The sequence below is a fragment of the Pelobates fuscus genome, chromosome 5 (genome assembly GCF_036172605.1).
Source record: "Pelobates fuscus isolate aPelFus1 chromosome 5, aPelFus1.pri, whole genome shotgun sequence".
Lineage (NCBI taxonomy): Eukaryota > Metazoa > Chordata > Amphibia > Anura > Pelobatidae > Pelobates > Pelobates fuscus.
The window spans coordinates 13,164,297-13,191,334 of NC_086321.1; the positions used below are offsets into that span (position 1 = coordinate 13,164,297).

At 45.1% G+C, this 27,038-nt stretch overlaps 1 protein-coding gene across 2 annotated transcripts in view; it reads right to left on the reverse strand.

Annotated features, from left to right (window-relative positions):
* Positions 1-243: 243 nt before the first annotated feature.
* The window catches only part of CMYA5 (cardiomyopathy associated 5), a 67,775-nt gene continuing 40,980 nt past the window's right edge, over positions 244-27,038 (reverse strand). Inside the window, exons 7-13 of one of the 2 annotated variants that reach the window (XM_063453579.1) lie at positions 26,697-26,846; positions 26,106-26,252; positions 15,637-15,784; positions 14,479-14,612; positions 14,115-14,214; positions 13,529-13,705; positions 244-980 (exon numbers count right to left, since the gene is read on the reverse strand). In XM_063453579.1, coding sequence (XP_063309649.1) covers positions 728-980; positions 13,529-13,705; positions 14,115-14,214; positions 14,479-14,612; positions 15,637-15,784; positions 26,106-26,252; positions 26,697-26,846 — 1,109 coding nt within the window. In that variant the 3' untranslated portion in view covers positions 244-727. Of the gene's footprint in view, positions 981-13,528; positions 13,706-14,114; positions 14,215-14,478; positions 14,613-15,636; positions 15,785-26,105; positions 26,253-26,696; positions 26,850-27,038 lie in introns of both variants that reach the window. The other variant, XM_063453578.1, reaches the window with a different exon arrangement.

Genomic DNA, 27,038 nt, shown 5'->3' on the forward strand with positions numbered 1-27,038 from the left:
TGACAAATATATTCTAAAAACAGATTAAATGTGCACAAATCGCTTCCCATTTTAATATTTCAGAACTTTCTAAGTAAACTTAACTTTTTGCATTTAATTTATTTTCTTACTAATCTGCAGAGACTAAAGGACGCCCTCATTCTACTTTATATATTTATTTGTTTGAATAACCTTGCCGAAAGTTAAAGATTTTCTTTTTTTCCTACCATTAGATCAAAAGATCTCGTTTCAGATTTTGTCAGTGTTAAGTTTACGTTAATTACAATTATCTTCAAAGACCTTCGTTAAGGTTTCATTGATGTGAACTATTAGCCTCTTTGCTAAAAAAAACCCACAGATCATCTACACATATTTAAAGTAAAATATCCTACTAAGAATTAAGAGGGCTTTGCTATTAGTACATTTATTGCACGTTTAACTCGTCTGAGACTACCCTGCTTGCCCTAAGAAACCCCCCCACCACCCAAAAAAAACTTTAAAGACCAACTGTACACACAAAATCCAGGTGCCATGTGTATTTCTAGGGGGACTAGCACCCCAAAATAAATATGTTACTTTTAATCATGTATAAATTAAATATGAAGCTAAACTGTTGATAATGTCCCTTCAATGCCTAATTGCGTAATTCCCATAGTCTGCCTACACAGGGATGTTAGGACAAGCAGAGATTTATACGAGTAAACTTTGGTTATGGCCTTCAGCAAGCAATGGTCTCCCTAATGAGTAGTTAGCTGTCTTTGGCAAAACGTGGCAGTTCAATCCCAGTGTGTAAATGGAGTTCCCCGTAGGCCTCCAGAGCGAACGTAGGGTGGGCGGCCTCTGTAAACCTGTGTCTGAAGGTGAACAGCAAGTTTCCCTTCTGGACGTTGTAGAAAGAAAGTCTTCCGGTGGTGTAATCCAAGAGAATCCCGACCCGGACTGGAGGCTCCGTCAAGTGAACTTCACCCAAAACTTCATTGTGGAGGAACTTGTAGGAGAAACTGAAATGATAGATAGATAGATAGATAGAGAGAAATAAAGTAACAAGCCTTTCTGAACTTGTGTTTTGACCTAGATCCCTTTAATTGCACGTCTCCTCCCTTACATGAATCCACCAAGTGTGGGACGTTAAGCAATCACTAGTGAGCTTGAATGAGGATACTGTATTTCACTCAGTCCTGTTCCTCATACTGATAAACTAACATGCAACATATACTGTCCTATTCACTGATTTCATCAATCACTACAGCAAAACTGCGGGGCGAGCAAGGGGAAGACATTGGGGAGCAGGTAGAGGTGCAATAATGGCAGATATCACTTGGAGTGGATTTTATTGAACCATTATATGTAGTTTAATTACCTGTGTGTCTGTAACACAACCAATTGCTAAATATGTAACGTGATTTGGATACCTATATAAGAACTCTTAAATAAATAATTTAAAATGGAAAACAATGTTAAAGTGGTGTGAATTGTTCCTCTGCACAGCAGATCCTATTTTCTCAGTATTTGGGCACTAAATCTTCAAACTGACAGGCTGATATAAAAGGAAAAATATCCCTTTCATCTTTTTTTTTTTTTTTTTTTTTTTTTTTTTTTTTTTTTTGAATTTTTTATTTTTGCAGTGCATATGAGGGTAACATACAAGCGAGCGGTACCCCAAAGGCAGTCCGCATGCATATTTCAGCACAATGTTAACAGAACAATATGAACAGTGGGGTATGTCATAACAGTGCACTAATTTTTTTTTTTAAATGCAGGGTTTTCAAGTTTAAAGCATGCTAGTTAGATATACATATCATGAGTTTCTCAAGCTGAATTAAGCCACCAGGTGTGCGGCCCACGGGTTCACCTGCAAAGTTATCTGTCGCTGGCCTAAGCAGTAAGATAGCGCCTCACACCTTTAAACATACATTCTTGCCATTGCTGTCATATGTGACTATCTACGTGATAAACAGGTTGCCACCAACTAGGTTCCACTCTTATATGCAAATAGTTACTGATTACCCTGACTGTGCGTTTTAAGGGCAAGCCTAGTACAATAAACATGCTTGACAAGATGGAGAATGGGTGCAGGCTGTATTAGCATGTCCAACCTGGTGGGTCATGTCAGGGTCTATTAACTTACGACCGTGAATAACTGCTCTGGAGTGTACACAGAGGCTTTAGTGCGGATGGCTAGGGTCACCACCAGCTCCAACCGGGCACAAAGTGAGAGGCAATGGGAATGCAGTCTGTGCTTAGTTGTGGGGAGAGTCCCTGCAGGTCCCCTGAGCTCTCTTCATAGCCTCCCGGTTGCTGTGTGCGTCGAGGAGTCTAGCTTCACAGACCCTCGTTTTCAGACAAGGGTTGTAGCCCTGCGTGGTCGGTGGATGAGGATGTTGTCCCTGTGTTTTCTTCCAGCCCCGATTGGTGGTAAGGCGTGCTCAGTCGGAGGTTATCGCTTTGGCATGGGCAGGTGGAGTAGGTGTGGGCTGTAGGGTTTTCTGCCTGTCTTCGTTCCAAGGCTTGTTCCAGCGCGGCCGTCGGCCATTTTGGTGCCACCGCGTGGGAGCTTTTCTTCTGCGGCTTCAGGCCGCCCAGGCAACACGTGCAAGGCGTTAGCCCACCTGATGGGGACCGGGATGACCCCCCCGGCCCACAGGGGGGGGAAACGGGACCGGGCAGGAGCCAGGCCGGCATTAATAGATCGGGACGGAGAGCAAGGCAGCGGCCGTCCGCCCCACTCCCCGCTCGGGTAGGCCTCCATCTCCGATCCCCAGAGTCTCTCACCAGGACCCAGAGCCACCCGTGGACGGGCGCTCCAGCTGCACCGGGACACTCCAGAGCTTCGTGCCATGGACCCCCGGGTTGGTACAAGTCGGGTAGGTTGGGTATATACCCCAGTGTTTAGGTTTTCCTCGGGAGCCCAAGGGATTTGCAGCCTGTCGGCATGGCCGCCCGGCCCCGCCCCCCCTTTCATCTTTTTTTTTCCCGCAAAAACAAGGTGACAGTTTTCCTTTAACCGATGATGGGATTAAAAAGGTGCATTATTTTACGATTTTTGCTTAGGATTCAGCTTGAGACAGGGCAGCCCAACCTGTCTATATTAATGTTGACTTTCGTTAACTAACAAGCATACCCTGTAACTCTCAACTACCAGTACATGTCTAGAGAACATTCCATCTGAACATTGCCACTAGCATAACCGACGTGTAGGTGTAGTTTTCTTGATGTCTTACTCCACACATAGAGTGTACATGTATAGCCTGAATTTATTCCTGAAGTTATCTTGTCCTCAAAAAAAAAAAGTGCCAATGTTTCTGATACCATGCCAATGTTTTATTATCTCTGTTTTTGAATAGCTGGCAACTACTGTTGCGGTATCGCAAGCTCGTCTGTTATAACGTGCACTACAAAATTAAAGAAAAAAAAAATAAGGTGCATTATTATGTGTGTTTTATAGATAGAGAGCTTGCCACTTAATAGGCATGTGCATGGGGAAAATTTTCCGTTCGGTTCGGCATTCCGAAATTCGGGATTACGCAATTCGGGACTTTGGCAATTCGGCACTTCAGCACTTCAAAACTTCGGCACTTCGGAAATTCGGTAACTTTGTAAATTCGGTAACTTCGGAACTTCAGAACTTCGGCACTTCGACACTTTGGAATTTCGGAACTTCGGCATTTCGGAATTTCGGGACTTCGGCACCTCGGGACTTCTCACGTTATTAGGGAGTTATCTACCAAAAGGCTGAAAGACCTAAATTGGTCTTTCACCCAAATTTACTAATACTAAGTAAAAATTAGCAGCCTGTGACTGCTCACTGCTCACTGTTTTAAAAACAAAAACAAATAGTGCCCCCCCCAGCCCCCACCCCTGAGCGGCGGGTGGGGGTCCTAAAGTAAAATGATGGCCCCCACCCCTGAGCAGCTGTTGGGGGCCCTAAATACTAATAAGGGGGGGGACCTAATGTCCTCCCACCTGGCCGCCACCCCGCCGCTCAGGGGTGGGGGCCAGGGAGGAGGACATTAGGTTCCCCCCCTTATTCCAATTTAGGGCCCCCACCTGCCGCTCAGGGGTGGGGGCCAGGGGGAGAACATTAGGTCCCCCCCCGTTTAGAATTTAGGGCCCCCACCCACCGCTCAGGGGTGGGGGCCAGGGGGGAGGACATTAGGTCTCCCCCTTTATTCTGATTTATGGCCCCCACCCACCACTCAGGGGTGGGGGCTCGGGGGGAGGACAATAGGTGCCCCCCCATTATTTTACATTAAGGCCCCCACCCACCACTCAGGGGCTGGGGCCAGGGGGGAGGACAATAGGTCCCCCCCATTATTTTACATTAGGGCCCCCACCCGCCGCTCAGGGGTGGGGGCCAGGGGAGGCAATAGGTCCCCCCTTTAGTTTGACGAGTGGGGGCTCGGGAGGGGGGGCCTTATTTTTATAAACAAATTTTTAATAGATATGCCCCTACTCGCGGTATAGCGAGTAGGGGCATAATTTACTAATACTAAGTAATCTTTACTTAGTATTAGTAAATTTGGCTGAAAGACCAATTTAGGTCTTTCAGCCTTTTAGTAGATAGCTCCCTAATACCATGGGAATTAGGGAGTTATCTACTTATTCATTCATGTCATTACATTGACTGGCCAAGTAACTTACATTTTATATGAATGTATGTTACTTGATTGTTGTAAGTGTTGCAAATGCTTACAGCTGAATCCTGGCTATGTTTGTATACTTTTTATTTAAAATTGTATACAATGTAACATTCTTCTTCTTGGGGCGTGGTTTGGCCGTGAATGAAGATGGCCGCGTAAAGGACGAGCTCCGACCCACTTAGCAAATAAAGCAGGCTTACCCATCAGCACGGCACGAAAATGGGGCGCACTAAACGCCCTGACGGCTCCCAAACACCCAGGCATCCAGCGACTGCCACACACACGGGCCCCATGGATGGATATCTGGCCCCGGCACCCGCCGAATACCACGAGGCTGCGGGCGCAAGCATGGCCGACTCCCCGGCCTGCTCACCAATACCGGAGACGGCTGCACCCACGCTGGCGGAGATCAGTGCAGACATAAAGGCAATTAAAGCCCTGGTAGCAGCAATGGTCACCAAATCTGACATGCAGACCCTATCTGAGAACCTACACTCGGCGATCCGCACAGAGGTAAACTCTATTAAGGCCGAAATCTCCACACAGGCCTCCAGGATACAGGCAGCTGAGGCCTCAGTGCAAGCTGTTGGGGAGAGGGTTGAGGCTTCAAATCTGGCTATACATAGACAAGGCAATATTCTCCTACACCTGAGACGCCAAACTGAAGATCTTGATAAGAGGGACCGCAGATCAAACATTAGGGTCCGCGGCCTACCAGAACCCGAAGGGGCGGAGGCCGTGGAAGCAACACTACAGACGCTGTTCCGCGACATATTGGGCCCAGAAGCGCCAGACTCCATAACGTTTGACAGGGCGCATAGGGCTAACAGAGCACGCACGTCTGATAACACGCCGAGAGACATTATATGTTGCCTACACTCCTATAAGCTGAAGGAGAAAATAATGAACAAAGCCCGCGCAAGGCCCACCTGGCGTTTCAATGGCGCAGAAGTTGCCCTCTATCAGGACCTATCTCCCCTCACGCTTGAGGCTCGTAGGGCCCTGAGACCCATCACAGCGCTACTCAGAGATAGGGGGATCCCATACAAATGGGGTTTCCCCTTTATGCTATTGGCCAGACACCATGACGACTGGTTCCCGCTACGCTGGCCAGAAGAGGTGCCCAGGTTCCTACAGCGCCTCAACCTCCCGCCTACAGAGGTCACCGACTGGATCCTGGGGCCACTAGACCAGAGGCAGGGAATTCACACCCCGAACTTGCAGCGAAGACGACGAGACGTCACACCTAGGCGCCCACAGGCCCGCAGGCAACTGATGCCCACGGACCCGGAGGAATAAAGTTCTGCTCCCCACTTATATCCACCAAGCAAGGAAGACCGACCAGGACACACCAACATACCACGGCCCGCTGACAACCACAGATGACAACGCCATCCCGTGTACATCAGATGCCAGATAAGTACTGTTTACGCATACACATGTAAGGGGTCTTATCCATGACCGGGTGTTACAACACTCTTCTAACACGCCCTTGGGTAAGGAAGGCTACCCCAAGTTGATTGGGGAGGGGGGCCTGACGGGGGGGGGGACGCACCATTTGGCCTACCCGTGGGTTGGGGTACTTGCAGGGAATATCCCACATATGCACGTAGGACACAAACTATGTCGCTATACGGGACTGTTGAAATGCTGTATACACGTGCACATATATGGAGACTTACGCATGGCCGGGTGTTGCCACACATTCCTAACACGCCCCTGGGGAAGGGAGGCTGCTCTGAGTTGCTTGGGAGGGGGGCCTGAGGGGGATGGGATGCACCACCTAGCTTGCCCGCGGGGTGGGACTCTTGCAAGACATGCCCCACTTGTGCACGCGGAACACGAACTGGGTCGCTTCATGAGACTGTTGGTTACTCACGGGACGCTCCAGCACTTGATATATTGTGGTTTTACTGATGCTACAAAAGTGATTTGGTCTGGTCATATTAATAACTTACCACTGCCTAAAGCACTATAAGAGGGACGGATAGAGGGAGGTGGGGATCGAATGGGGGATTTCTATGTGTATGTAGATCTTATTTCGTTGATACTGATATGCCGGGCTATAATGGGTGAGATAGCTTTATGGGTGGGAGAATGGCAGGGATGCTATAGAGCCCTAGGGCTACGAAGGGGATAGGGGTCACGCAGTGAGCTTAACTGGGACTACACCTATGAATACGCTAGTAGCACCAGATTTCTAGGGTTGGGGGGGTGCGGGGGGGTCGGGCTGGGAGGGGGGGCGGTTGGTTTCTGAATAATACTAAGGTGTGATGTCATATGTTTACTATGTAGCATTGTTTGTTCCTTGCACTGTACGATAGGAACCAATTGAGACGTTCACCCATGGCGGACAAACGCACACATACCCATGCCACCTGACACCTCCCCCCCCCCCTCCCCCACGGACGACCAGCTCCGCTTCCTGTCCCCGGAATAGGGGACCAGGGACGGAGCCCGCTGTGGGAGACAGGGAGACTCTGATCGAACTCCCTGCGCGGCCAGCCCGGCCAGACACGACCCACAATTCGAACTACCTTAAGACAACAATGGGCTACCCGCCCCGACATAGGGTAGGACCAGCAGCCACTCGCACCGTCTATCCCTACAGTTGTTGACCCATACCCCCATACTACGTGACCGTACTAATCGATATTTTCACAAGTATTGGCCATTGAATTCAAATTAGGAACACGTGGGACACGGACACTCCTCTGAGAGTACACACACTACTACACCACTGGACACTGTGCCTCTACTACCGACCGGACAGTGACACTGGACTTCTTCGGCCACACCGCCACCCCGACATACACCTGTGTAGACCACATTACTGGGGGCCCCAACACCGTGGCTGCCCTAGCTTGCTAGGGAACGGTACGGTCTTGTAATCCACCCAGCTACACAGGACACCCTCGTGTTGAGGGGATAACTCTAATTCTTATTGACATCGTAACACTGAGCACTTACACCAGGGGCCTCCTGGGACGGGCTGAACTGGGAGTGGGCCGAGCCGCCCCCAACTCGTGGGACTTGTAACTTACGAAGGTTCTACCTTTCCTCTTCTTTAACTGCACTTGTATCCTTCTTTCCCATCCATCCCACCCCCCCCCCCCTCTCCCACCGCTATTCAGTGTGCGCGAGGGCCACTGGACCCAGAACACCTGAACACGACTGCGGAGACACCAGCGACTTCGCCCGCACTATCCCAATGGCGTACACAGCAGCGCCTCTACATGTCCTCACGCAGAACTGCCGAGGCCTTAACTCACCTGAGAAGCGCGCACACCTCCTACAAGAACTTCATCGCAAACGGATCTCGGTAGCAATGTTACAAGAAACGCATCTCAAATCCTCGGATACCCATAGACTGAAAGACAGAGATTACCCAATCAACTACCACAGCACTCATCCCGAAGCCCGCAAGGTAGGAGTTGCGATATTGTTGGCCGCTAATCTGGCCTTCACTTTGCTAGACCAAAAGACAGACCCCAACGGTAGGTTTCTCTTTATCAAAGGCACGATTACGGGGAAGACATACACCTTTGCCTCTATCTATGCGCCAAACGCAAAACAGGCGATGTTCTTGTGCAAAACATTCCGCCAACTGGCAGCATTCACGGAAGGCTCCCTCATTATAGGGGGGGACTTTAACGCACCACTTGATCCGTTGCTGGACTCCTCGACAGGACACAGTAGTATCCCACAAACCGCGATTAGGGTCATCAAGAAGACCATGCGGGACTCGAGATTGGTGGATGCGTGGCGGACCATGCATCCAACAACCCGAGATTTTACGCACTATTCAGCCATACATAGGAGATACTCTCGCATTGATTATGTTCTTATCCAACAAGAAGGCCTCCAACACCTACAGTCGGCTACAATCGCACCTACACCGTGGTCGGACCACAGTGCAGTGTCCGTGAAGCTTGACTCCCCGCTGTTCAGGCCCACCAGGACGGAGTGGAGACTAAATGAGTCGCTCCTATCGGACCCAGGTGTGCTGGCTGACCTGACAGAACACCTCACTAATTACTTCAGGGAAAACGACACGGAAGAGGTATCAAAAGTGACGCTATGGGAGGCACATAAGAGTGTACTTCGAGGTCACCTCATTAGGATTGCTTCCCGTAAGAAGAGGGAATCGCAGCGACGTATGTTGGAGCTCACCGACCAAATCTCCCGACTGGAAACACAACACAAACGATCACAACTTGAAGAACACTATCGCCCACTTTTGGATGCTCGCCGACAACTGGCAGACCTGGTTTCCAGCAAACACCATAGGGTGACACAACGATCCAAGGCCTTCTTCTACATCCACGCGAATAAGGGTGGGAGACTCCTGGCCCGCATGATCTGGCCCCAACAAGCGAGGGCGCAGGTCCATGAACTTCGGAAGACTGATGGCACACTTACTCAATTCCCCGAAGCAATTGCCACTGAATTCTGTAACTACTACAGACAATTATACAATTCCACACCATCACTCCCCGACGCCCACGGAGCGAACCTACAAGACGCAACATGGCGTTACCTACAAGGTTTCCAACCTGACGCTCTAACACCAGAAGAAGCAGAACTGCTGGAGGCCCCGATCACCATGGAAGAGGTACAGGCGGCGATTAAGGCGGCGAAGAGAGGGAAAGCTCCGGGACCGGACGGACTCTCGGCGGGATATTACAAGTCATTCAGGGACATTCTCGCGCCACATCTAATGGCAGCCCTCAATCGACTCCAGCAGGGTGACACGTTTCGTCAGGAGACGTTGGCAGCCACCATCACGGTAATTCCTAAACCTGGCAAAAACCCCGAAAACTGCAGCAGTTACCGGCCGATCTCGCTTCTCAACGCGGATGTGAAACTCTTCACCAAGATCATTGCCACCAGACTACAACAGTATGTACCACGCTTGATACACCCGGACCAAACGGGTTTCGTTCCGGGACGGGAAGCCAGAGATTGCACGCTCCGGGCGTTTTCCATACAAGCATTAGCCCTTAGGGAGAAACCGGGCCTACTAATGCTCTCCACGGATGCCGAAAAGGCTTTTGACCGGGTAAACTGGAGCTTCATGATGGCGACACTACGAAAAGTGGGACTAGGAAGAGGGATGATGGCTTGGATAGAAGCGCTCTATACAGACCCTTGCGCTAAAGTACGGGTGAATGGCGCGCTTACGGACACCTTCACCATCCACAACGGCACGCGAGAGGGTTGCCCATTATCGCCACTCTTGTTTGCCATCTCGCTGGAACCGTTCTTGGATAGGGTGAGGCATACCCCGGAGATCAGAGGGTTTCGGCATGGGACCCAGGAACATAAGGTAGCTGCATACGCAGACGACATGCTCTTCTTCGTGAACGACCCAGCTGATTCCCTGCCGGCCTTGATGCGAGAATTCGATGCGTATGGCCGGTTATCGGGACTGAAGCTCAATCTAACTAAATGCGAAATATTAGATGTCTCGACCCCGACGAACGTAGGAGAGCAAATTCAGCGTGAGTACCCCTTTCATTGGTGTCAGGACCAGATGCGATACCTGGGAATCTGGATACCCAGGAACCCGAAAGAAATGTATGCCAAGAATTACATCCCCCTTTTGCGCACAATACTAAACCACCTCAAAAGCTGGAACTACGACCACATCTCCTGGCAGGGACGTATATCGGTAATAAAGATGAACATTCTCCCGCGGCTACTTTACTATTTTCACACCATCCCCTGGCACATCCCGACAGGATTTTTTACATCTCTTAAGTCAGCGGTGATACAATACGTCTGGAAGGGAGAAAGGGCTCGACTCAGCTTTGACAAGTTATGCCTACCCAAGAATTGGGGAGGCCTGGCTTTGCCAGATATTCGCAAATACTTTCATGCCACGGTACTGCAGCGGATCAGGGATTGGCATGTGGCACCTGACACCAAATTGTGGGTGGCGTTGAATAGAGAGGGCATAAACAAAGCCCTCCACAGACTCACGTGGCATACTTCGGCGGACGTAACGTCAATGCTGGGCGCTGAATCACCCGTCGCTCAAACGTTGAAGACATGGTCTCACTTGAGACGAAACCAACGTATCTCCCCACAGCCGAGCCCCCTGATACCGATCACCTACAATTCGGAAATAGGCGGAGGACTTCCCCGTTCTTCCTGGCCAGTTGAAGGAAATGGAGACTTTGTCCCGATATCCGAGGTCCTCAGTAATGCGGGAATACGGAACCTTCGGGAATGGAGTGGAATACCACATCCGACACTAATGCATAGATTTCATTATGCGCAACTACGACATTTTTACTACAACCTCCCCAACAGGGTAGCGGTACATAGGGAACAAACGTGGTTTGAACGCTCCTGCATGACCGGCTCAGCTGCCGATGGCAGTGTCTCAGTCATATATCAACAGCTAATAACGGGAGAACGCTCGAGGAACACGGCGTTCAAGAGAAGATGGGAAGAGCTGACGGATAGGACGTTTACTGACACAATGGGAACAGATATTGATTCTGCAGCACAAGAGCTCCATCAGTACCAACTACCAGGAGGTCAACTTCAAGCTGCTTTCCCACTGGTACAGGACTCCATCCCTACTACATAGAATATTCCCGGGATCTTCAGACACATGTTGGAGATGCGAAACCCACACAGGCACAATAAGACACATCTGGTGGGAATGCGCGCGGATTAAGCCGTTTTGGGAGGATATACAACGGGAGATGAGGATCATCCTGGGAGATCTACCTGACTTCACCATAGAAATGGCCCTACTCCATCACACCGAAGGCTCAATAGCCCAATACAAGAGATCGATAGTTCGACACCTACTAAATGCGGCCAAAGCATCCATACCCGCTAAATGGAAGCAAACACAACCACCGACTGTGACGGACTGGCTTCAGAGGGTAGAGGACATACACACGGCCGAGGCGCGATATGCAGAACTGCTAGGAAGGAGCACCAAACATGTCGATGCCTGGACCCCGTGGTATGTATACCTCTCACGTCCGGGAGCAGGGAGACCATGAAACACACCGTTTTACACGGTCCTGGAGTGCCCGGGCATGCGCTGATGTATGGTGCCACATCTAAACCCAACCCCCCCCTCCCCCTCCACATCTACCTCCCCACCCCCACCCCCCCCCCCCCCCACCCCTCTTTTTCTCCTTTCAACAACATACAAGGTTTTTTACTCATCCCCACGCGACCTATCTCTGGGACACAGTGGCGGCGGCTCGGACTGCCCCGGGGAGGCCAGATCGGGGGTACCTGACTGTGAGGATGCGTGAGCTATAGGCGAACTATGCAGTAGATCCCAGGGAGGCGCTCCAGTGCCATCACCAAAAACTGAATACAGGGACGACTAGGGAACTGACCGAACTGAGCAATGACTCCACAGTATGACACACTAGACCGACGAGAGGAAGGGAACATAACATACGCCCTGCGACACTCCAAGGCACTTCATCAGGCGTCTGACTGACGGACTACTGAAGTAGACAGACGCACCCAAACCACTCCTGTAACACGGGTGACTACTGGAGGTTTCACCTCCAGGGGACCCCAGACTAGGACGAGGATTTGGGGGTGACACCCTTAGTGGTGCATTGTATGTGCTTGGAAATCACTATCTCACCTGCTACACAATGTACTTAGCTCATCAATAAATACCCACATGTCTTTGACACCGCTCCCACTTGGGATTGCGCAGGGGCCCTCAGCCATATATGTTGCATCTAACCATGACTGTGACTATAGCTACTACCTACTCTCCCGGCTATTAGATTTATAAACCGGGTCACCTGGAGGTGCCACGGAACGGGGGCCCTGAGATATCCCATTGTTTAGCTTTAATTGAGAGGTTATTGATGTTACTGGAACTGTTTTAGCTTTTAAAGATGCATCTATCTATATTCGTTTGATTGTTTACTTTGCTCATATTGCCTACGCTTTATTGGTTGTTTAACAGCCATATGAGGCTTGCTGCATATCAGATGATCAGAAGATAATAATGCTTACTTTTGATGTTAATTTACGAACTGACTTACCGTATATACACTGTTGTGGTGTATGACTATGTGTGTTTCTGTACTCACCTGTTCGTCATAATAAAGAATTTACAAAAAAAAAAAAAAAAAGATTATAAACTTAAAAAAAAAAACATTCTTCTTCTTTCACTGGGTAAGTATATTAGTACTTAAGCAATACTGTGCTTCGGAACTTCGGCACTTCGGCACTTTGACACTTCGGAAGTTCGGTAATTTCGGCACTTCAGCACTTAGGAACTTCGGAAATTCGGTAATTTCGTAACTTCGGGACCTCGGCAATTCGGCACTTCAGCAATTCGGATATTCGGAAGTACCCGAATGTCCAAATTGCCCGAAATTCGTCCGAATTCATATTCGGACCGAAACGAATTGCACATGTCTACCACTTAACCCGTATCCAAACATTGTCCTTGATAACTATCATTAATGTATATATCTGTTGGTGTTACATAGACACAGCAGATATATAGGGGACTTAATGATCATAGACAGACAGACAGACAGACATTACCCCTGTTTTAAACTTTTATTTTACACTTTTTAAATCATGGTTGGTTTCTGGTCGTTGTTCTTTTCGATCACAACCTACATTCCATTGCTAAAAGTACAGAAACACAATGCATGTCTGTGCTCATTTACATGTCAAGCTGGGAATTCTGGGAGCATTTTCTAAATATATAGTTTCTTGGAGTTACCGGGCCCGATGGGGATTTTCCATGGTCCTTCTTGATATATGCAGATGATGCACAACAGTAATTTCTGAATCTGCATAAACCTGCATTGATTGATTTTTCTAGTGTTTGATCTCACCACAAATGACTTGAATACTTAATTATGTTTAGATAGAATGTGTATACATACCTTGTTGAGCTGCTGTAGCACTGCATACACCATGATGTACATTCCTCTACAAATGGACTTTCATCTGCAGAGGGCTGAAACGTAGCACCCACACTGTATGCGCTACAGCCGGTAACCATCATCTCCCAGTAATGACGACCAGTGGCCGGGAGCAGCTCCCCCAGGACCAACGGGATCCTAGAAGGTAAAAGCATATTTCATGGCCGTTTGCTCGGGTTCCAATGCAAACCAGTTAGTGCTTTAACTAGTTATATTAACGTACATAATATGATGGGTGAGGTCTCTGTTGGACTATATTCTCATACCCAATGGTCTCCAGCTTTTTACACTGGTTGGAGGTCATTCCCTAATGTTCTTTACACCCACCATCAGTGGTCCTCACTTATGTTTCCTCACTGGGTGTACGATATATTACCAGGGCTTACAAATTGAAGTACTATTCTACTAATGAAACTAAAAGGTACTCGCCACTGCAAGCCATAGAACTCCCACGGGGGGTGAAGTTCTACATTTTGTACATGTACATTTTTAAAATGTTGGTGTAGCAAGAAGCATGGCATGTAAAGCTAGCATTCCCGATACTTACCCAGAAATCTCACTCTGTTCTGAAATACTAATCACCGTTCCATCAGGTGACAGATCCAAAGCTGGATGAGCCATATCTCTCAGCAAATGAAACCGGGTACCTGGAGATTAAATAAAATAATAGATATATTAATGGGGAATTAGTAGATCTACAGGAGCAAGATTAAAAATTCCCAGGCCATGAAACAAGTACACCATGTAAAAAATCCTCTTCTTTGGGTTATTCTAGTAAAATGATCATTCCTGGATGTTCTGAGATCATGGAACATGGATTGCCTCACCTGCCCCAGAAAAAAACTGACTGAGATTGTTTCCTGTAGACGTTTGTAAGACCTCAGAATGGTACAATTTCCACGTCACCCTACCTTTTGTTGAAATAAGAGCTGCTTCACTCTGCTCACTTGTCCCAAAGCTGTTTGTAGCTCTCACATAGAAGAAGTAATTTTCATTCGGCTGCAGAGACACCTTCAGTTGTTGGCCTTTGACTCCGGATACAGATCTGAAATGAAATGTGTTAGTTTGTTGCAAATGACATGTCTGTGTGAAGTATGTGCTGATCGTCATGAAACCCAATGGGAATTATTTTATCTATTTCCTGATTGTTATGAACCCCAATGGGAATTAGTGATGTGCATGGGCAAAAAATTTGGTTCGGTTTGAAAATTCAGGTAAGTAAATTCACTTAATTTTCCTTCTGTCTCTCTTGTTTTGCCAGTTTTCAGAAATCCGAAGCACTTTGGAACTTCGGCAATTCGGAACTTCAGCACTTCAGAACTTGCACTTTGGCACTTCGGACATTTGTAAGCATCCGAATGTTCGAATTTCACCAAACTTGTCCCAATATACATTCGGAACTAAACAATTGCACATGTCTAATGGGAATTATTTAATCACTGGGCTGATACTTCCCCGGTTCAAAGTGTATTTAAAATTTTAGGAGAACAGGAGAAATTATTTAAGACAGTTTTGTTTTCAGTTAGGATATTTCAGTCTAAAATTTAAAATTTACTATAATTAAGCCATCACAGTCAGGAGATTTGAGAAACAGCCATGAATTATTAAATTATATCATACACCACTCTGCTACAAGGCTTGTGACGCACAAAACTACAGACAGAGACTGTAAACTGTCGGCAAGGTGTGCAAGATGACAGCAGGTGACATCATCATTGTGTGATGGCAAGTGACATCATCATTGTGTGACAGCAGGTAACATCATCATTGTGTGGATCCAGGTGACATCATCATTGTGTGACTGCAAGTGACATCATTGTGTGGAGGCAGGTGAAATCATCATTGTGTGACAGCAGGTAACATCATCATTGTGTGGAGCCAGGTGACATCATCATTGTGTGACTGCAAGTGACATCATCATTGTGTGGAGGCAGGTGAAATCATCATTGTGTGACCATGCAGTAGATGCATCAGTGTGAGCGATCTTAGGTCAATATCTGATCCAAGATCACTCAAAATGAGCGTGTAAATTTTGGACCCCCTGTCTGTCCGTTCCACACAAAGCGTACCTGAGACCCTCTCCTTCCGAGGAGTACTGCTTGCACCATTCCAGCGTGAATGAGTCCGTGTACTCTGGATGGGTCGTGGTCCAACGTATAACAGCGGTATCCCAGCACACCGTACACTCCTCTGCCTTAATTACAGGTGTAGATGGTGCTGTTAATGAACAAATTATTATTATTATATTATTTATAGAGCGCCGTCAAATTCCGCAGCGCTTTACAATGGGTGGACGAACAGACATGTAGTTGTAACCAGACAAGTTAGACACACAGGAACAGAGGGGTTGAGGGCCCTGCTCAATGAGCTTACATGCTAGAGGGAGTGGGGTAAAATGACACAAAAGGTAAGGATAGTATTAGACTAGTGACAGTTGCAGAAGAGGAATCAGTTGGGAGCTATTAAGATTATCAAATCAGAGATTATCACAATAAAGGTCCATCCAGCTAACCTGAGTTTATTTTTATTGATATAATAGTTTGTACACCCAGAGCAATTTATTTTTATTTATTTAAGAGCACTTATACTGATCATATTCTGATAGATAGGGAGATATATACACTGAACAGAATTATAAATGCAGCACTTTTGTTTTTGCCCCCATCTTTCGTGAGCTGAACTCAAAGATTTAAGACTTTTTCTATGTACACAAAAGGCCTATTTCTCTCAAATGTTGTTCACAAATTTGTCTAAATCTGTGTTACTGAGCACTTCTCCTTTGCTGAGATAATCCATCCACCTCGCTGGTGTGGCATATCAAGATGCTGATTAGACAGCATGATTATTGCACAGGTGTGCCTTAGGCTGGCCACAATAAAAGGCCACTCTAAAATGCGCAGTTTTACTGTATTGTGTCGAACCGAGGTGGTCCGAAAACCAGTCAGTATCTACTGTGACCACCATTTGCCTCATGCAGTGCAACACATCTCCTTCACATAGAGTTGATCAGGTTGTTGATTGTGGCCTGTGGAATGTTGGTCCACTCCTCTTCAATGGCTGTGTGAAGTTGCTGGATATTGGCAGGACCTGGAACACGCTGTTGTATACGCCAATCCATAGCATCCCAAATATGCTCAATGGGTAACATGTCCGGTGATTATGTTGGCCAGCTTCCAGGAATTGTGTACAGATCCTTGCAACATGCATTATTATGCTGCAACATGAGGTGATGGTCATGGATGAATGGCACAACAATGCCTGCCCATACTATAACCCCTTGGCCACCATGGTCCACTTGGTCCACAACATTGACATCTGCAAACCGCTCACCCACGCGACGCTATACACGCTGTCTGCCGTTTGCCCACTGAAGTCGATTATGCAGATGAACTGCAGTCAGGTCGAGACCCCGATGAGGACAACGAGCATGCAGATGAGCCGGTTTCTGACAGTTTGTGCAGAAATTCTTTGGTTCTGCAAACCGATTGTTGCTGCAGCTGTCCGGGTGGCTGGTCTCAGATGATCTTGGAGGTGAAGATGTTGGATTTGGAGGTCCTGGGCTGGTGTGGTTACACGTGGTCTACGGTTGTGAGGCCGTTTGGATGTACTGCCAATTTCTCTGAAGCGCCTTTAGAGACGGCTTATGGAAGAGAAATGAACATTCAATTCACGGGCAACAGCTCTGGTGGACATTCCTGCAGTCAGCATGCCAATTGCACGCTCCCTCAAAACTTGCAACATCTGTGGCATTGTGCTGTGTGATAAAACTGCAAATTTTAGAGTGGCCTTTTATTATGGCCAGCCTAAGGCACACCTGTGCAATAATCATGGTGTCTAATCAGCATCTTGATATGCCACACCTGTGAGGTGGATGGATTATCTCAGCAAAGGAGAAGTGCTCACTAACACAGATTTAGACAGATTTGTGAACAATATTTGAGAGAAATAGGCATTCTGTGTACGTAGGAAAAGTCTAAGATCTTTGAGTTCAGTTCATGAAAAATGGGGGCAAAAACAAAAGTGTTGTGTTCATAATTTTGTTCAGTGTAATTAGACGTACCAGCTAAAAAGTAGTTTGAGGACCCACGGGCTTTAGTCTAAATTTGTAGCATTTTTAAACTATGAGAGGGAGTTTAAAGGAGTTCACGAAGAAAAGATTATTTGATTCTTTAATAAGAAAGATTCCAAAAGCAATATGTATTATGTAGGTTAAGGCTGGCTGGGTGTTTCAGAGGTTCTGGGGATCTACGTTTTGTCATCCACGATCTAAAATCGATCTCTTCATCTTTCTAAGCACCCCTCCCAGCAAGAAAGGCAGCAATTAGATAAAATCCATTTAAACATACTATTAAAAAAATCGTACTTTTAACATAATCAGAGGGAACAATCTCTGTTTTTGCACTGTAATAAAAAATGACAAATGGAAATTTGGTAACAAGGCACATTGTTCTAATTGTGTTATGGAAGCCTGTGATACCATTTTATTTTTTTTACCAAGAATAGTTCTGTAATAAAAACCGTGCCAGTCCCTTGCTAATCCAGGGAAAGATGCCTCAAACATCCAGCCAAAATTTTTAAGGGCTTAAGTCGAAATCCTAATCTTTGCGTTCAATGCCAACAGTTAAATGGAGCCAAACTGTCCTTTCTCTAGAAAATGTGTTACAGAGAAACTCAGACAGGCCATAACTGCCGAATGAAAACAACAAAAATGTGCACAAAGTGAGCATGTGTAAGACAGGGGAAGCAAGGACATGTCAAGGGCAAAAGCAGAGTCACGTTAGAAAGTCGTTCTTGGATGAATGTTACACACGGAGAGCATTCCAAGCCGCGTATCAGAATTCACACATGTAAACTACTCGCAAACTTGTCAGGACATTCCCTTCCTTATTGAGGAAACAAATATGATAGAAAGAAAAATAACTGATAAATAACCTTCACGGTATCTCTAAAAAGGACTGTAACTGCGATATTGTATTTTGTATATGTCCAAGATTTAGTCGACTAAAAATAAACTAAAACTAACACAATTCAGATGACTAAAATACGACTAAAACTAAAATGGGCTTTTAGTCAGAAGACTATGACTAAAACGAAATAGAAATTTTCCCTGCACACTGCACAGAGGGGCTGTGGAAGGGGTTGAAGGGGCAAAAGAGACAGACCCGGGGTTGGGAGAGAGACACCGAGAGGGGCTGGGAGGACACGAAGAGACTATGACTACAACTAAATAGAAACTAACACTGCTGTACAGGGCAATTTTGGGCAACAGATCGTGAAAACAGGCAAACTGCAGTTTGCCTGTTTTCACAATCTGTTGCCCAAAATTGCCCTGTACAGCAGTGTTAGTTTCTATTTAGTTGATTGCCAGATGCAGGAAATTCCGCTTTATAAATACCGGATCCAGGCATGAGCGAGGTGTGGTGTTAGTAAATGAGCTATAGTGATGGCGTTAGTGAATGAGCTATAGTGATGGTGTTAGTGAATGAGCTATAGTGATGGCGTTAGTGAATGAGCTATAGTGATGGTGTTAGTGAATGAGCTATAGTGATGGCGTTAGTGAATGAGCTATAATGATGGTGTTAGTGAATGAGCTATAGTGATGGCGTCAGTGAATGAGCTATAGTGATGGTGTTAGTAAATGAGCTATAGTGATGGCGTTAGTGAATGAGCTATAGTGATGGTGTTAGTGAATGAGCTATAGTGATGGCGTCAGTGAATGAGCTATAGTGATGGCGTTAGTGAATGAGCTATAGTGATGGTGTTAGTGAATGAGCTATAGTGATGGCGTTAGTGAATGAGCTATAATGATGGTGTTAGTGAATGAGCTATAGTGATGGCGTTAGTGAATGAGCTATAGTGATGGCGTTAGTGAATGAGCTATAGTGATGGTGTTAGTGAATGAGCTATAGTGATGGTGTTAGTGAATGAGCTATAGTGATGGCGTTAGTGAATGAGCTATAATGATGGTGTTAGTGAATGAGCTATAGTGATGGCGTCAGTGAATGAGCTATAGTGATGGTGTTAGTAAATGAGCTATAGTGATGGCGTTAGTGAATGAGCTATAGTGATGGTGTTAGTGAATGAGCTATAGTGATGGCGTCAGTGAATGAGCTATAGTGATGGCGTTAGTGAATGAGCTATAGTGATGGTGTTAGTGAATGAGCTATAGTGATGGCGTTAGTGAATGAGCTATAATGATGGTGTTAGTGAATGAGCTATAGTGATGGCGTCAGTGAATGAGCTATAGTAATGGCGTTAGTGAATGAGCTATAGTGATGGCGTTAGTGAATGAGCTATAGTGATGGTGTTAGTGAATGAGCTATAGTGATGGCGTTAGTGAATGAGCTATAATGATGGTGTTAGTGAATGAGCTATAGTGATGGCGTTAGTGAATGAGCTATAGTGATGGTGTTAGTGAATGAGCTATAGTGATGGTGTTAGTGAATGAGCTATAGTGATGGTGTTAGTGAATGAGCTATAGTGATGGCGTTAGTGAATGAGCTATAGTGATGGTGTTAGTGAATGAGCTATAGTGATGGCGTTAGTGAATGAGCTATAATGATGGTGTTAGTGAATGAGCTATAGTGATGGCGTCAGTGAATGAGCTATAGTGATGGCGTTAGTGAATGAGCTATAGTGATGGTGTTAGTGAATGAGCTATAGTGATGGCGTTAGTGAATGAGCTATAATGATGGTGTTAGTGAATGAGCTATAGTGATGGTGCTAGTGAATGAGCTATAGTGATGGTGTTAGTGGATGAGCTATAGTGAAGGTGTTAGTGAATGAGCTATAGTGATGGCGTTAGTGAATGAGCTATAATGATGGTGTTAGTGAATGAGCTATGGTGATGGTGTTAGTGAATGAGCTATAGTGATGGTGCTAGTGAATGAGCTATAGTGATGGCGTTAGTGAATGAGCTATGGTGATGGTGTTAGTGAATGAGCTATAGTGAAGGTGTTAGTGAATGAGCTATAGTGATGGCGTTAGTGAATGAGCTATAATGATGGTGTTAGTGAATGAGCTATGGTGATGGTGTTAGTGAATGAGCTATAGTGATGGTGGTAGTGAATGAGCTATAGTGATGGCGTTAGTGAATGAGCTATAGTGATGGCGTTAGTGAATGAGCTATAGTGATGGTGTTAGTGAATGAGCTATAGTGATGGCGTTAGTGAATGAGCTATAATGATGGTGTTAGTGAATGAGCTATGGTGATGGTGTTAGTGAATGAGCTATAGTGATGGTGCTAGTGAATGAGCTATAGTGATGGTGCTAGTGAATGAGCTATAGTGATGGCATTAGTGAATGAGCTATAGTGATGGCGTTAGTGAATGAGCTATAATGATGGTGTTAGTGAATGAGCTATGGTGATGGTGTTAGTGAATGAGCTATAGTGATGGCGTTAGTGAATGAGCTATAGTGATGGCGTTAGTGAATGAGCTATAGTGATGGTGTCAGTGAATGAGCTATAGTGATGGTTTCAGTGAATGAGCTATAGTGATGGTGTTAGTGAATGAGCTATAGTGATGGTGTTAGTGAATGAACTATAGTGATGGTGCTAGTGAATGAGCTATAGTGATGGCGTTAGTGAATGAGCTATAGTGATGGCGTTAGTGAATGAGCTATAGTGATGGCGTTAGTGAATGAGCTATAGTGATGGCGTTAGTGAATGAGCTATAATGATGGTGTTAGTGAATGAGCTATAGTGATGGTGCTAGTGAATGAGCTATAGTGATGGTGTTAGTAGATGAGCTATAGTGAAGGTGTTAGTGAATGAGCTATAGTGATGGCGTTAGTGAATGAGCTATAATGATGGTGTTAGTGAATGAGCTATGGTGATGGTGTTAGTGAATGAGCTATAGTGATGGTGCTAGGTAATGAGCTATAGTGATGGTGCTAGTGAATGAGCTATAGTGATGGCGTTAGTGAATGAGCTATAGTGATGGCGTTAGTGAATGAGCTATAATGATGGTGTTAGTGAATGAGCTATGGTGATGGTGTTAGTGAATGAGCTATGGTGATGGTGTTAGTGAATGAGCTATAGTGATGGTGCTAGTGAATGAGCTATAGTGATGGTGCTAGTGAATGAGCTATAATGATGGTGTTAGTGAATGAGCTATGGTGATGGTGTTAGTGAATGACCTATAGTGATGGTGCTAGTGAATGAGCTATAGTGATGGCGTTAGTGAATGAGCTATAATGATGGCGTCAGTGAATGAGCTATAGTGATGGTGTTAGTGAATGAGCTATAGTGATGGCGTTAGTGAATGAGCTATAATGATGGTGTTAGTGAATGAGCTATAGTGATGGCGTCAGTGAATGAGCTATAGTGATGGCGTTAGTGAATGAGCTATAGTGATGGTGTTAGTGAATGAGCTATAGTGATGGCGTTAGTGAATGAGCTATAATGATGGTGTTAGTGAATGAGCTATAGTGATGGCGTCAGTGAATGAGCTATAGTGATGGCGTTAGTGAATGAGCTATAGTGATGGTGTTAGTGAATGAGCTATAGTGATGGCGTTAGTGAATGAGCTATATTGATGGTGTTAGTGAATGAGCTATAGTGATGGTGCTAGTGAATGAGCTATTGTGATGGTGTTAGTGGATGAGCTATAGTGAAGGTGTTAGTGAATGAGCTATAGTGATGGCGTTAGTGAATGAGCTATAATGATGGTGTTAGTGAATGAGCTATGGTGATGGTGTTAGTGAATGAGCTATAGTGATGGTGCTAGTGAATGAGCTATAGTGATGGCATTAGTGAATGAGCTATGGTGATGGTGTTAGTGAATGAGCTATAGTGAAGGTGCTAGTGAATGAGCTATAGTGATGGCGTTAGTGAATGAGCTATAATGATGGTGTTAGTGAATTAGCTATGGTGATGGTGTTAGTGAATGAGCTATAGTGATGGTGCTAGTGAATGAGCTATAGTGATGGCGTTAGTGAATGAGCTATAGTGATGGCGTTAGTGAATGAGCTATAGTGATGGTGTTAGTGAATGAGCTATAGTGATGGCGTTAGTGAATGAGCTATAATGATGGTGTTAGTGAATGAGCTATGGTGATGGTGTTAGTGAATGAGCTATAGTGATGGTGCTAGTGAATGAGCTATAGTGATGGTGCTAGTGAATGAGCTATAGTGATGGCGTTAGTGAATGAGCTATAGTGATGGCGTTAGTGAATGAGCTATAGTGATGGTGTCAGTGAATGAGCTATAGTGATGGTGTCAGTGAATGAGCTATAGTGATGGTGTTAGTGAATGAGCTATAGTGATGGTGTCAGTGAATGAGCTATAGTGATGGTGTCAGTGAATGAGCTATAGTGATGGTGTCAGTGAATGAGCTATAGTGATGGTGTTAGTGAATGAGCTATAGTGATGGTGTTAGTGAATGAGCTATAGTGATGGTGCTAGTGAATGAGCTATAGTGATGGTGCTAGTGAATGAGCTATAGTGATGGCGTTAGTGAATGAGCTATAGTGATGGCGTTAGTGAATGAGCTATAGTGATGGTGTCAGTGAATGAGCTATAGTGATGGTGTCAGTGAATGAGCTATAGTGATGGTGTTAGTGAATGAGCTATAGTGATGGTGTCAGTGAATGAGCTATAGTGATGGTGTCAGTGAATGAGCTATAGTGATGGTGTTAGTGAATGAGCTATAGTGATGGTGTCAGTGAATGAGCTATAGTGATGGTGTTAGTGAATGAGCTATAGTGATGGCGTTAGTGAATGAGCTATAATGATGGTGTTAGTGAATGAGCTATAGTGATGGCGTCAGTGAATGAGCTATAGTGATGGCGTTAGTGAATGAGCTATACTGATGGTGTTAGTGAATGAGCTATAGAGATGGCGTTAGTGAATGAGCTATAAAGATGGTGTTAGTGAATGAGCTATAGTGATGGTGCTAGTGAATGAGCTATAGTGATGGTGTTAGTGGATGAGTTATAGTGAAGGTGTTAGTGAATGAGCTATAGTGATGGCGTTAGTGAATGAGCTATAATGATGGTGTCAGTGAATGAGCTATAGTGATGGTGTTAGTGAATGAGCTATAGTGATGGCGTTAGTGAATGAGCTATAATGATGGTGTTAGTGAATGAGCTATAGTGATGGTGCTAGTGAATGAGCTATAGTGATGGCGTTAGTGAATGAGCTATGGTGATGGTGTTAGTGAATGAGCTATAGTGAAGGTGTTAGTGAATGAGCTATAGTGATGGCGTTAGTGAATGAGCTATAATGATGGTGTTAGTGAATGAGCTATGGTGATGGTGTTAGTGAATGACCTATAGTGATGGTGCTAGTGAATGAGCTATAGTGATGGCGTTAGTGAATGAGCTATAATGATGGTGTCAGTGAATGAGCTATAGTGATGGTGTTAGTGAATGAGCTATAGTGATGGCGTTAGTGAATGAGCTATAATGATGGTGTTAGTGAATGAGCTATAGTGATGGCGTCAGTGAATGAGCTATAGTGATGGCGTTAGTGAATGAGCTATAGTGATGGTGTTAGTGAATGAGCTATAGTGATGGCGTTAGTGAATGAGCTATAATGATGGTGTTAGTGAATGAGCTATAGTGATGGCGTCAGTGAATGAGCTATAGTGATGGCGTTAGTGAATGAGCTATAGTGATGGTGTTAGTGAATGAGCTATAGTGATGGCGTTAGTGAATGAGCTATATTGATGGTGTTAGTGAATGAGCTATAGTGATGGTGCTAGTGAATGAGCTATAGTGATGGTGTTAGTGGATGAGCTATAGTGAAGGTGTTAGTGAATGAGCTATAGTGATGGCGTTAGTGAATGAGCTATAATGATGGTGTTAGTGAATGAGCTATGGTGATGGTGTTAGTGAATGAGCTATAGTGATGGTGCTAGTGAATGAGCTATAGTGATGGCATTAGTGAATGAGCTATGGTGATGGTGTTAGTGAATGAGCTATAGTGAAGGTGCTAGTGAATGAGCTATAGTGATGGCGTTAGTGAATGAGCTATAATGATGGTGTTAGTGAATTAGCTATGGTGATGGTGTTAGTGAATGAGCTATAGTGATGGTGCTAGTGAATGAGCTATAGTGATGGCGTTAGTGAATGAGCTATAGTGATGGCGTTAGTGAATGAGCTATAGTGATGGTGTTAGTGAATGAGCTATAGTGATGGCGTTAGTGAATGAGCTATAATGATGGTGTTAGTGAATGAGCTATGGTGATGGTGTTAGTGAATGAGCTATAGTGATGGTGCTAGTGAATGAGCTATAGTGATGGTGCTAGTGAATGAGCTATAGTGATGGCATTAGTGAATGAGCTATAATGATGGTGTTAGTGAATGAGCTATAGTGATGGCGTCAGTGAATGAGCTATAGTGATGGCGTTAGTGAATGAGCTATAGTGATGGTGTTAGTGAATGAGCTATAGTGATGGCGTTAGTGAATGAGCTATAATGATGGTGTTAGTGAATGAGCTATAGTGATGGTGCTAGTGAATGAGCTATAGTGATGGTGTTAGTGAATGAGCTATAGTGATGGTGTTAGTGAATGAGCTATAGTGATGGTGCTAGTGAATGAGCTATAGTGATGGTGCTAGTGAATGAGCTATAGTGATGGCGTTAGTGAATGAGCTATAGTGATGGTGTCAGTGAATGAGCTATAGTGATGGTGTCAGTGAATGAGCTATAGTGATGGTGTTAGTGAATGAGCTATAGTGATGGTGTCAGTGAATAGCTATAGTGATGGTGTCAGTGAATGAGCTATAGTGATGGTGTTAGTGAATGAGCTATAGTGATGGCATTAGTGAATGAGCTATAATGATGGTGTTAGTGAATGAGCTATAGAGATGGCGTTAGTGAATGAGCTATAAAGATGGTGTTAGTGAATGAGCTATAGTGATGGTGCTAGTGAATGAGCTATAGTGATGGTGTTAGTGGATGAGTTATAGTGAAGGTGTTAGTGAATGAGCTATAGTGATGGCGTTAGTGAATGAGCTATAATGATGGTGTTAGTGAATGAGCTATGGTGATGGTGTTAGTGAATGAGCTATAGTGATGGTGCTAGTGAATGAGCTATAGTGATGGCGTTAGTGAATGAGCTATGGTGATGGTGTTAGTGAATGAGCTATAGTGAAGGTGTTAGTGAATGAGCTATAGTGATGGCGTTAGTGAATGAGCTATAATGATGGTGTTAGTGAATGAGCTATGGTGATGGTGTTAGTGAATGACCTATAGTGATGGTGCTAGTGAATGAGCTATAGTGATAGTGAATGAGCTATAGTGATGGTGTTAGTGAATGAGCTATAGTGATGGTGCTAGTGAATGAGCTATAGTGATGGTGCTAGTGAATGAGCCATAGTGATGGTGCTAGTGAATGAGCTATAGTGATGGTGTCAGTGAATGAGCTATAGTGATGGTGCTAGTGAATGAGCTACTTTTAGAAACAAAGCGTTTTTAGGTTTTTCTTTGAAATCCCTGTAACTTAGCGTTCTGTAATATAAATAATAAATATATAAAAATTGTAGCACAATGTATGAATGTTCCAAGTGTGGAGTCCTTTTTGTCATACATACCAGTCCTGAAGGAAGCACGATCACTGGGGAAGCTGCACCCCGTGTTATTTACAGCCATCACCCAAACGCTGTAACATTTATCTGGCTCTAGGTCCTCCAGAATACAGAAACTTTCCTTCACCGTCACTCGGTACTCCTCCAGCAAGCCTGGAACAGTCAGACAGGGATCTCACTGTAATGGACACAGCATGGCATGCATCACGCACAGATATACTGGGGTGCCGCGGGCTATATGGAGGCGCAGAACATCATCATATATTGTCCTACAAAGTTCACACAATACGGGTAATTTACTAAACCAGGAATGGCAGGAATTCAACGTTTAAGCCAAAACAGAGAATATTCCCCATTCTGCCATTTTGGACTAAGATGTGAATTTTCATGAATGTAGGTCCATCCAAGTGTGCGCAGAAAATGTGTTTGCTCATTAAATAATATTTCTGAAAAAATATCCATAACAGTTTGATTATTTCTCAATCTCTTGAGCATTTAAATGTAAAAATGATCCTGGTATAAAATGATAACACCAGGTCAATAACAATTAGCAGTGTCGGGTAACGTTGTGCCCTCCATGCCCACTGGGCCGCTTACCATTGTTCTCTCTGTTTCCTTGAGGTTCCTCCATGCAGTACACCTGGAAGCAGTCGATAACATCCTCCTGGCTCATAGACCAATAAACAGTAATGGTGGTGCTGGTAGCAGAACTGCGCTCCTGTGCCTTTAATTTTGGTGTGTGAGGAACTGCTGTAAAAAAAAACATTGTTACAAGATTTTCATCTGCCATTTGTGCTTCTACAAGCAGCAACCTGCCAGTCTGTGTTCGGTTCGCCAATAAAGGAAGATTAAAGAAATGCAACAAAAAAAACAGTAGATGGGAAAAATAAAATTAAATGTAGAAATTCTGTCCGCCATATTAGTTCCCTGTCAGTCAAT